Source organism: Eublepharis macularius, chromosome 3 (assembly GCF_028583425.1).
Source record: "Eublepharis macularius isolate TG4126 chromosome 3, MPM_Emac_v1.0, whole genome shotgun sequence".
Taxonomy (NCBI): domain Eukaryota; kingdom Metazoa; phylum Chordata; class Lepidosauria; order Squamata; family Eublepharidae; genus Eublepharis; species Eublepharis macularius.
This window is the reverse complement of record NC_072792.1, coordinates 67,440,239-67,452,216: the sequence shown is the minus strand read 5'-3', so window position 1 is coordinate 67,452,216 and position 11,978 is coordinate 67,440,239. Positions and strand designations below refer to the sequence as shown.

At 45.8% G+C, this 11,978-nt stretch overlaps 1 protein-coding gene across 5 annotated transcripts in view; it reads left to right on the top strand.

The window, feature by feature from the left end:
• Positions 1-465: 465 nt before the first annotated feature.
• The window catches only part of GEMIN8 (gem nuclear organelle associated protein 8), a 47,651-nt gene continuing 36,138 nt past the window's right edge, over positions 466-11,978 (top strand). Inside the window, exon 1 of one of the 5 annotated variants that reach the window (XM_054973091.1) lies at positions 466-506. Coding sequence is in view for 1 of the 5 variants with exons in the window: in XM_054973089.1 (XP_054829064.1) it covers positions 1,525-1,552 (28 nt within the window). In the remaining 4 variants the exon portion in view is untranslated. The other 4 variants (XM_054973092.1, XM_054973093.1, XM_054973089.1 and 1 more) reach the window with 4 other exon arrangements.

The window sequence follows — 11,978 nt, the reverse complement described above, 5'->3', positions numbered from 1 at the left end:
GAATGGATGTTCTTTGCAAATGAAAAGACTGCTTGTTTCCCTTTGTACAGTCACATCATACATAAGTACATTCCTCATTAGCTGTGCAATCCTAAACAAAGTTAAACCCTTTTAAATTAAAGTCAACGAACTTAGAAGGGGGTACCTCTGCTCACAGTTGCATAATTTCTTAACCGCTGTCCCCCTTTTTTGGATATGTTGCTGGTTTTGACAGCCAACAGAAAGATAAATCATATTCTATTCATGCTGGTTCGTGAGTCTTTATTTATTTATTTTTACCATAAACAGTAGTTTTTCTGCGTCTTCCCCTTATTTAGCCTTATTTTTTGTCTACCTTTCAAATTAGGGCAAAAAAAAAGGGCAAACGGCTTCATTTCCTGCAACTGAACATGCTCCATCATCTTTGAGCATGCTCAGTGGCATTTAGCAAGAGCTGCCTGCGCTTTAGACCTGAGCTCCGCCTCTTCTCCGCAGGAAGGAAGAACGTTCAGGCGCTGGTTTGAGCGGTGAGTGCTGCAAACGACGTGAGTGTGCTGCGACTCTTGGCGGTTTGTGTTTGAGTAGCGTAAGGAGAGGCGAGGGGGAGCGGTTCGTTCTCGGGCTGTGCTGCTGTTTTTTGGGGGGCTTTAGGGACAGAAAAGCGAGGGGGCTACAGTCGCTCTCTCTTGATTCCCCCCAAAACTTCCTGCAAAAGCGGAGAAAGCATGTAGGTCAGGGTGTCTGCCAGGTATTAGCTGTCCTGAATGGCAGCGAGCAGGCACTCCTGGAAGCGTGACTTAAAGAATTCGCTGTTGGGAAGGGAAGGTTAGCATTTAGAGAGGCCAGTGGTTTTGTGCTCGGAGGCTCTGTGCGTTTTCTTAGAAAAGATTTAAAACCAATGAGTTTGCAGTGCAGGGAGTGGGGAAACCTGGTGAATTTTTGCTTCCTGACACTGTAGACATAGAATCCCTGCTCACAAGTTACAGTGAATGCATGTGCAATTAGTGAACCCTTGAATATCTGAAGAAGTGAGCTGTGACTTTCGAAAGCCCATACCCTATCATAAATTTTGTTAGTTACCCCACTCTTGCTGGTTTTCTACTGTGACAGACTAACACAGCTACCCATCTTGATTTTTTAATATGCGTATGAAATTTTATCCAGGTTCTGGTCAGGAGATGTATTTGTAAAGTAAATGCTTGTTGGCACTTTCTGCAAACAAACGTATGCCTCTGCATGCAGGATGTATGCGCATTCACTGTAACATGTCAACAGGGCTGGAGTCTGCCAAGAGCTACCCTTGAAGAGTGTTCAGAAGCTGCAGCTAGACTGCTAGTTGGGGCCAGCTAATGGGAGCATGTGACCTCAACATTACAGCAATTATGCTGGCTACCAATCTGTCCCCAAGCACAATACAAGATGTTGGTTTTGGCTTGGGACCAGGTATTTGAAGGACCGGCTTCTCCCATAAGTTCTTGCCCAGTAATTCAGATCACAAGGAGAGGCTCTCCTGACTTCAACTAAAGAAGCTCACCGGGTGGGTTCATGATTATGGTACAGTATCCCCAGGGAGGTAAGCCTGATCCCCTTACTGTTGATCTTCAGGAGGCAATTAAAGACATTTTTATTTAGGACTGCTTTTAATTAACTTTGTTTCTTTGAGTGATTCCGCACATGTTGGATAATGCCCTTCCAATCCTCTTTATAGATCATTTGGAACTGATTTTTTTTGTGTGCGGAACAAAAAATCCACCTCAAACGATTGATAAAGTGCATTGAAAGTGCGTTATGCAACGTGTGCGGAATCAACCACTGTTTACTGACAGTTCATTTTAGATTATTTCATTTGTATTGTAAACTGCCTTGAGTTTCTGCAGTGCAGAAAGGTGGCTAATAATTGTTTAAAATAATTAACTAAACAATGTGTCCACTCTCCACTGTGCTACTTGTGTATATCAGAAAATAAACAGTTGTCCTGTGGCCTCTTAAAAGGCTAACAAAGTTTATTCCAGTATAAGCTTTCAGAGACTAGATTTTCTTCAGCTTATGCTAGAATATTATTTTGTTAGTTTTTTAGGTTCCACAAAACTGCTTATTTATCTGCATCAGACAGAATGATTATCAGAAAGTGATGCTGCTGTACATACACTTGACACACGGGTCCAGGAGAGGGCATCCTAACTTAACTTTATGATAAACATTTTTTTAGACTATGTACAGATAAACTAGGTGCTGCTCTATATTATGTGCTTCTTTCCAATATTGCCTATTGAAACACAGTTGAAATTCTTTGTTGTTTATTTGCTCAAGAATTCAGAATGCAGGAAATGGTACATTGTATGTTTCTTGCTGCTTTGAGCCATTTATCCCTCCCCCGTTAGTCTCCTCTGTTTAAGTCTTGGGGACAACTGAACTCTTCTTTAATCTGAAAGTTGGAATGGAATGTATATGAAACAGTCTGCATGGATGTGTTAGCTCTTGATATCACATGATGGTATCAGAACATACTTAGTTACTGATATTCTTATCTTCTGTTTGTGGGTCCTTATTCCTCATCAAAAGGTCCAGAATCCTTAAGGGATCCTTTAGGGATCTAAATCCTCATCAAAAGGTCCAAAATCCTTTAGGGATCTAAAGGATAGAGCTTAATTTCTCAAATAATGGTTGGCTTTTTCTCTTACTCTCTGTGGTTCTTTAGATCTTTCACCAGACTTACAGTGAGTACAAATGTTTAATAGCCTAGAGCAAAACCTTCCCAGCCTGCCCTCATATACAATTAGCATGCCAGCAATAATACCCCTTGTTGCAGATCTGAACTTTATAGGAAGTGAGATACTTTTCAGGTTGAGTTAATTTAAGGAAATCAATAGCAATGAATGGCACCATTCACAGAAATGTTAGTGTACTTCACATGCTGTAAATAGATGAGGAAGGGGAGGCAGATGTCTCTGCATCAGAAGTTCTGCCACACCTTCTTCACTAAAAGAAGAATTGCAATTAGGGAAAGTATGATATGGATGCGTATCCTGTCCTTGACCTCTTTTTTTTTTGTCCTGTTCACTCTGTTGTTTATGCAGAAGGAAAGGAAGTGAAGTCATAAAAAGGAGTGGAAGGCACTTGTTCATACTCCAGCTGGCAGGAATAGCATTGACTGGGGCAGTCTGCTATTCCTAGAGGAAAGGAGAGTATAAGGAACAGGATATAGGGGAATATATTTTAGGCTGCCATGGGAGGAAGGAGCAAGAAAGTTGCACTTCATGCACAGATGGCCTTGTGGCTACAAAAGTTCTGTGCTGGATCCATCCCGCTGAGTTCCTATAGAAGTCAACATTTTTCAGTACAGAACTTACTCTGAGCTAAGAGGAGAGGCAGAGTATAAATCTATATATATAAAGACAAGGGTCTTGACTGACTCATCAACGCCCAGCTCAAACCCCTGGACCTAGAAGCGTGAAATTTGGGGAGGACATTCCTTTTCTGGTGTAGGGGCTCACTAAGAAGGGATTTTGGCCATTTCCACATGTTGTTAAAGCAATGGGCTACTTACTCAATGCTGGCGGGTTTTTTTACAGATTCCAGATGCCTCCGATTTCAAAGCGGAGGCAGGCAGTTTGTCTTTCGTCTGATCAGCATCTGATCAGGGGTAAAATGTGTTTTCCCATAGGGATACAGTTTCCTTGTGTGGCTGGCAGGCTGCTCATCCCCCTCCCCCCCACCAACTGCCACTCTGCCCTGAGGTGATTTGCATATGCGCTCTTGATTGGCCATCATCCCAACATTCTAAAGAGTATGCAGGACACATGCAGTACTCAGGACACATTCAATGACTCCCAGTCATTGGACATGTCCTGGGGTAAAAATACACCTCCCCTCTAGGGTTGCCAATCTCCCTGTGGGGCCTGGCTTTCCTGTGTGGCTGGCAGGCTGATGGGTCAGTTCTGAAACTGTGTTCTGAGGTAAAAATTAGGTCAAGGAAACTGCAGATAGTTGAAGAAAGACAGTACAAGACTCCTGAAAAGGGATTTTATATAAAAGTCAGTATGGCAGCTGAGTTTTTAAATGTTCATGGGGAGATGGTGCACGACCTTTCAAGAGGTCATTTCAATGCGATCCTCTCACATGAACCTGCTGAAGGGCCCACCATACCACTCCTCACTCAGTTCAACTCCACCTCACACCTCTTGCAGCCATCACCTCTTACTGCCCCCAAGAAGCCTCCTGGCAGACGTGCAAAATATACCAATGCTAAAAGGAGGAAGCAACTTAGAGATGCGGCAAAGAAATATGCACATCGTACTCCTGCAGTGCACTGAACAGCAGTGGGCAAGTACCAGCAAGTCCTGAGTCCAAGGGAAAGGTGACCATCCCTGCAGGCCTGGGCACAGTACTGACAACCCTAGCAGACCGAACAGCCACGATATACCCTGATATCGTCACTATCATGAAGAAGTCCATGGACAAGTTGTGCAAGTGGACCACTCTGACCCCCAAGAAAGACAAGGCTGCCATCATTAATGAAACACAACTTAACTCCCTCAAAGGGGCAGAAATGGAGTACAGATCTGTGGACTCAGTGGTGCAAATGGATGATGCAGTCCACTACCCTGTGGAGTTTCTCAACATGCTCAACCCTCCTGGCTTCCAAGCCCACAAGCTTCTCCTCAAAGTGGGGGAAACCACCAATGATGTCTACAAAGAGGTCCTTCAGTAGAAAAATAAGGTTGTATGTATTTTTCACTTTATTTCTTGTATTACAATCTTTTCCTTTTAAAAATCTCTTCAATAAATGTTACATTTCGAAATTCACTTCATTAGTTTTAGGCATCAACATGTTTTGCTTTATTCAAACGCTTTTGTGAAGCTCGGGTACTATGCTATTATACTATAAAATCAACTCAACCCATCCCTCCAAACCAAAAATGTTACTTACCATAAATATTATAACTGGATTTAAAGTATTTAAATACCGTAGAGAAGCATGGGCATCAAGCTAGTCTATATATACAAAGACAAGTGTTCTGACTGACTCATCAACACGCAGCCCAAACCCCTGGACCTAGAAACCTGAAATTTGGGCAGAACATTCCTTTTGTGATGTAGAAGCTCACTAAGAAGGGATTTTAAGAAATTCGCCCCCTAAGGCAGTATGAAGGGGTAAAATATGTTTTCCCATAGGGATACAGCTTCCCTGTGTGGCTGGCAGGGTCCTCCCCCCACCAACTGCCACTCTTCCCTGAGGTCATTTGCATATGCGGCCTTGATTGGCCATCTCTCCAACATTCTAAAGAGTATATACTTGCTATTGGGAGTCACTGAATTTGTCCTCAAGTAAAAATACACCTCCCAGTCTAGGGTTGTCAATCTCCTTGTGGGGCCTGGCTTTCTTATGTGGCTGATGGGTCAGCTGTGGAACTCTGTGTTCTGAGGTAAAAATCAGGCAAAGAAAACTGCAGACCGTTGAATAAAGACAGTACAAGACTCCTGAATAGGGATTTTATATAAAAGTCAATATGGCAACTGCGTTTTTATATGTTCATGGGGAGATGGAGCACGACCTTTCTAGAGGCCATTTCAATGCAAACCTCTCACTTGAACCTGCCGAAGTGCCCACCACACAATCCCTCCCTCAGTCCAACTCCATTTCCCACCTCTTGCAGCCATCACCTCTTACTACTGCCAAGAAGCCTTCTGGCAGATTCCGTGCAAGATACTCCGATGCTAAAAAGAGTAAGCAACTTAGAGATGCGGCAAGGAAATATGTACGTCCTGCTCCTGCGGTGCACCAAGCAGCAGTGGCCAAGTACCAGCAAGATCACCCCAAGGTGCACAGAGCGATAGAGTCTCTCTATGAGCAAAGCAATCCTGGAAGGCAAGTAGAGAACTGCTCACTTCCGTGGAAGGTCAAGGCTTACTCAGTCATGGCATATGATCCTTCACTACCTTCAAGATACCTCTTAACCTCATCCATGCAGAAACACCCCTGTTCAGCATCTCAAAACAAAGCAATATGACCCAAGTGCTGTGGAACTGTAAGCTCATTGTTTGGAATGAGAGCACCATGGTGCTTAAGAGGTGTTTTGAGGCACTGAGCATAATCCTCAAAGATGTCAAGGGCAATGAGAGAGCAATGTGGGGAGTCACAGTGCTGCTGGCTGGAGACTTCTGGCAGACCCTGCCAGCAGTGCCAAGGGGAACTCAAGCTGACAAGGTTACCGTATGTGTCAAGGCGTCATATGTGTGGCCCCTCATCAGGAAACCCTCACTAAGAGCGGAACTACAAGTGACAAAAGGCACAGGTTGGACACTTGTCAACTTCCCTCAAGTTTTGATGGGAAATGTAGACAGCTTGGCGGAATGATGGACAAGTGACAGTTGAAAAGTCCATTGGACAGCAGTCAGAGAGCCAAGCTGCAAGACTAGGATGCCTACATTTCCCATCAAAACTTGAGGGAAGCTGACAAGTGTCCAACCTGTACCTTTTGTCACTTGTAGTTCTCTAAGAAAGAACGTGAGGGTCAACTTGAGAGGCAAGATGTCTGCTGGGGAATTCTCTGAACTCTTACTAAAAATAGGGGACAGAACATCTCCCGAGTCCAAAGGAAAGGTGACCATCCCTGCAGGCCTCGGCATAGTAGTGACAACCCTAGCAGACATAACAGCCATGATATACCCTGATATCGTCACTATCATGGAGAAGTCCATGGATTGGTTCTCCCAATTTGTTTCAGCTCCTACGCATCAAGAGGGCCATACACTGGATTTGATCTTTGGGGCAGGGATTCAGGGTGACCTGGATGCTATTAAAGCGGTGCTATGGCCGGACCACCATGTCCTGAGGGCTTGTCTGGGTGTGCTGGCCCACTCCTACACGGGCATTGAGCAGATTTATGCTCGCCTGCGGAGACTTAGGGATCCAATTGGCTTCCAGAATGCCTTGCAGGATCCAATCGCCCCTGGCGGTTCATTGGATGAGCTGGTGGGGGACTGGCATCACCGTCTCTCAAAAGCCATCAATGAAATCGCTCCCCGTCACCTTTGTCCCTGCGTCAGACTGGCTCCCTGGTATACAGAGGAGCTATGTCTGATGAAGTGGGAACTGAGACAACTAGAGTGAGTTAGGCGGCGAATTGGGGCAAAGAGGCGAGAGCATCTTACAGAGCGTTTATGAAAACCTATGAGGTGGCTGTGAAGGTGACAAAGAAGGAATACTTTGCCGCCTCCATAGTGTCTGCAAGCTCATGCCCAGCAAAACTGTTCCAGGTAGTTCGGTCCTTGGTTTCCCTATCGCAGGGAGACCGTCAGATTGGAAATTTGGCTATTAGCTGTGAGGCTTTGGGGAGCTTTTTTGCAGATAAAATCTCGTCCTGCCGTCGTGATCTGCGGGCCGCGATTGATACAGTAAGGGAACTGGAGGCCCCTTGGCCGTCTTCCAGCCCATTTTTGGATCACTTCAGCCTGGTTTCCCGGGAAGAGGTGGACACGATCCTGCGGCTGGTGAGGGCCACTACATGCTCCGTGGACTCTTGTCTGTCGTGGCTGGTGAAAGCCAGTGCCAATGGGTTGGGGGCCCAATTGGAGGTCATTATTAATACATCATTGAGCTCCAGGGTTTTTCCCGGGGCGCTAAAGGAAGCCGTAGTAAGGCCTCTTTTGAAAAAAAACATCTTTGGACCCCAATGACCCATCAAGTTACCGCCCGGTATCGAACTCTCGTTCTTGGGAAAGGTGATTGAGTGGGTGGTGGGGGGATCAGCTACAGACCTCTGCCCTGGACTCATACCAGTCCGGGTTCCATACAGGTCATGGGGCGGAGACAGTGTTGGTTGCTCTCACGGACGATCTCCGTAGGCACCTGGATCGGGGCGGGGCGGCACTGCTCATCTTGTTAGACCTGAGTTGTTGGCCCACCGCCTTGCCGATGTGGGGATTCGTGGGACGGCTTCGCAGTGGCTTGTCTCTTTTCTCCACAGTTGGGGACGGAGGGTGGCGCTGGGGGAGAGACTGTCCACACGCCAACGGTTGGAGTGTAGCATCCCACAGAAGGTGATACTCTCTCCCCTGTTGTTCAATCTTTATGTGCGCCCCCTTTTCCAGTTGGTGCGGAGTTTCGGACTGGATTGTCATCAATATGCAGATGACACCCAGTTGTATCTGTTGATGGGTGGCCGACCTGATTCTGCCCCTGACACCCTGTTGAGAGCTCTGGAGGCTGTGTCTGGGTGGGTAGAACAGAGCAGGCTGAAGTTGAATCCCACGAAGACGGAGGTCCTGTACTTGGGCCGTTGACTGTCGGAGGCAGGGATTCTTCTCCCAACCTTTGGGGGGGCACCACTTGTGCCCGTACCATCGGTTAGGAGTTTGGGCGTGATTCTGGATTCCTCCTTGTCTGTGGAGGGCCAGATCGCGGCTGTGGCTTGGGCGGCCTTTTTCCGCCTTTGGCAGGCCCGGAACTGGCACCCCACCTCTCGGCCCAGGATCTAATGACAGTGCTCCATGCAAAGGTCACCTCCAGGTTAGACTACTGTAACTCGTTCAATGCAGGGCTGCCCTTGGGCGTGATCCGGAAACTTCAATGGGTCCAGAATGCTGCTGCGCGTGTCCTAACTGGAGCTTCGTGTAGGACACACATTACGCCTATCTTGCAGCAGCTTCACTGGCTCCCGGTAGAATTCCGGATCCGGTTCAAGGTGTTGGTTTTGATCTATACAGCCCTAAACGGACTGGGACCAGCATACCTAAGGGACCGTCTTTCCCTGTACGTGCCCCAGAGAGCACTTCGTTCAACTGGAAAATATCTACTGGTGATCCCTGGCCCTAGGGAGGCTTGGCTGGCCTGTATCAGAGCCAGGGCCTTTTCGGTCCTGGCCCCAACCTGGTGGAACTCTCTGTCTGAGGACACTCAGGCCTGCCAGGATCTTGTATCATTTAGGCAGGCCTGTAAGACAGAGATGTTCCACCAGGCATATGGTGGAGGCTAATTTTTAGCCTATCATTGCTGAGCCTTCCACCGGTCTCCCTCCACAAGGGGTATGGAGAGTCCACTCCCACTGGTTGCCCCGAAAGGGGCACAGTGTTTTATCTGTTTTTTAATTGATTTTAAGTTGTATTTTAACCAATGTTGTACCTTGCCCTGAGTCTGCTTGCGGGGAGGGCGGGTTAAAAATAAAATAAATAAATAAATAAGCGTGCCATTCTGACCCTCCAGATCGACAAGGCTGCCATCATTAATGAAACACAACTTAACTCACTTGAAATGGAGTACAGATCTGTGGACTCAGTGGTGCAAATGGATGACGTAGTCCACTACTTTGTGGAGTTCCTCAGGATGCTCAACCCTCCCGGCTTCCCAGCCCACAAGCTTCTCCTCAAAGTGGGGGCTCCAGTGATGCTGGCCCAGAACCGCAGCTCACCCAAACTCTGCATTGGCACCAGACTATGAGTGAAAGCCCTTCACAGGAACATAATTGAGGCCACATTGTTCACTGGCAGTGCTCGGGGGGTGGGGGGAGTCGGTGTTCATACCACGCATATACCATTCGTACCATCAGATAACCTCTTCAAATTCAAGAGACTGCAGTTCTCCCTTAAGGTCTGCTTTGCTATGACGATCAACAAGTCCCAGGGGCAGATACTGAAGGTGGCAGGAACTGACTTGAGGGAGGACTGCTTCTCACATGGGCAGTTCTATGTGGCCTGCTCCAGAGTGAGCTCACCCAGCTGCCTGGTGATCCTGAAGGGAAAATGACCAATGAGGTCTACAAAAAGGTCCTTAAGTAGAAAGAAAGGCTGTATGTACTTTTCACTTTATTTATTGCACTACAATCTTTTCCTTTTAAAAATATCTTCAATAAATGTCACATTTCAAAATTCACTTCATCAATTTAAGGCACAACATGCTTCGCATTATTTGAACACTTTTGTGAAGCTTGGGTACTATGCTATTATACTACAAAACCAAATCAACCCCTCCCCCCAACCAAAAAATGTTACATACCCATAAATATTATAACTGAATTTAAAGTAGTTAAATACTGTAGCGAAGCATGGGCATCAAGCTAGTATTTTAATACAATAAAACTCGGTGACATTTGTATTGTCGAAGGCTTTCACGGCCGGAGAACGATGGTTGTTGTGGGTTTTCCGGGCTGTATTGCCGTGGTCTTGGCATTGTAGTTCCTGACGTTTCGCCAGCAGCTGTGGCTGGCATCTTCAGAGGTGTAGCACCAAAAGACAGAGATCTCTCAGTGTCACAGTGTGGAAAAGATGTAGGTCATTTGTATCTACTCAGGAGGGGTGGGGTTGAGCTGAGTCATCCTGTAAGAGTTTCCCAGGGTGTGGAATGCTAATGGCGGGAGGCTTCACTGTATCCTGAGGAAGTAACTGGTTGTCAGACAATGGTGGAATAAGGCTGTTACATCCTCTGGGAAAATCTGATTAATAAGTGCAATAGTAGCATCCAGACAAGACAAGAATAAAAGAACATGAAAGACACTGCAGACTTGGAAAACCTGAAAAATCAGCAGTGGCTGAACATAGCCTAACGCAAACAGGGCACAGTATCTTATTCCAGGACACCAAAATACTGGACAACACTTCCAACTACTTTGTTAGACTGCACCGGGAAGCCATTGAAATTCACAAGCATAAGCAAAACTTCAACAGGAAAGAAGAAACCTTAAGAATGAACAGAGCATGGTTTCCAGTTCTGAAAAACACCAGGCTAACAAAACATTCTATCCCCGACAATAGCCCTGCAGAGAAGATTAGCACATCAAGTACCAATCCATATGCAAAAGAACCTCCTCAGGATACAGTGAAGCCTCCCGCTATTAGCATTCCACACCCTGGGAAACTCTTACAGGATGACTCAGCTCAACCCCACCCCTCCTGAGTAGATACAAATGACCTACATCTTTTCCACACTGTGACACTGAGAGATCTCTGTCTTTTGGTGCTACACCTCTGAAGATGCCAGCCACAGCTGCTGGCGAAACGTCAGGAACTACAATGCCAAGACCACGGCAATACAGCCCGGAAAACCCACAACAACCATCGTTCTCCGGCCGTGAAAGCCTTCGACAATACAAATGTCACCGAGTTTTATTTTATTAAAATACTAGCTTGATGCCCGTGCTTCGCTACAGTATTTAACTACTTTAAATTCAGTTATAATATTTATGGGTATGTAACATTTTTTGGTTGGGGGAGGGGTTGATTTGGTTTTGTAGTATAATAGCATAGTACCCAAGCTTCACAAAAGTGTTCAAATAATGCGAAGCATGTTGTGCCTTAAACTGATGAAGTCAGATTTCATTATAAGCTAAATAACAAGCTCTAAATGTAAACTCAGTGTTTGTGTGAGGAAGACTAATATTCAGCTACAATCATTGTAGTAACTAGTTGGAATACAAATTAGAGCTCTAGTCATTTATGGTGATGGATTAAATGGCTGGCCTTCCCATGTTTGCTGCTTGGTCTTTATGAGAGGCAAACATTTGTTGTGGAACCCTTTCCCTCAATTAGCTGGGATGGAGAATGGAAAACATTCATTTCCTCATGAGTGTATGTTCTAAAAGAAAAGTTGTAATTACTTGCGTTTTTAAAACTGCAGGGCTTTTTCCTATGCACTGATCTAATCTCCTAAAATTCAGTCATACTGTTCACATTAGGGATTTTATGCAGTAGTAAAGTTCTATTTTCTGTAGTCTGTGCTACTCCCCCTACAATTTGTTCCCCATTTACTGCCCTTCATTTACATCCAGGGCCCCTTCTTCTTTTCTTATACCATCTTGGCTGAGCAGGAGTTGGCATCCTGGACCCTTTCCTTCCGTGTGCTGCCATTAGTTCAGCCTTGCCCACAGTTACACTGCTTGGAAATGTGTGTTCCTCCATGAAGCTTTGGGACCTGTTCTCTTGCCAAGATCACAAAGTCCCATACTGATTTTGTGGTTTTGCAACTATAGCAAGAGGGTGAGAAGGAAAGGCAGCGTGAAAAAATA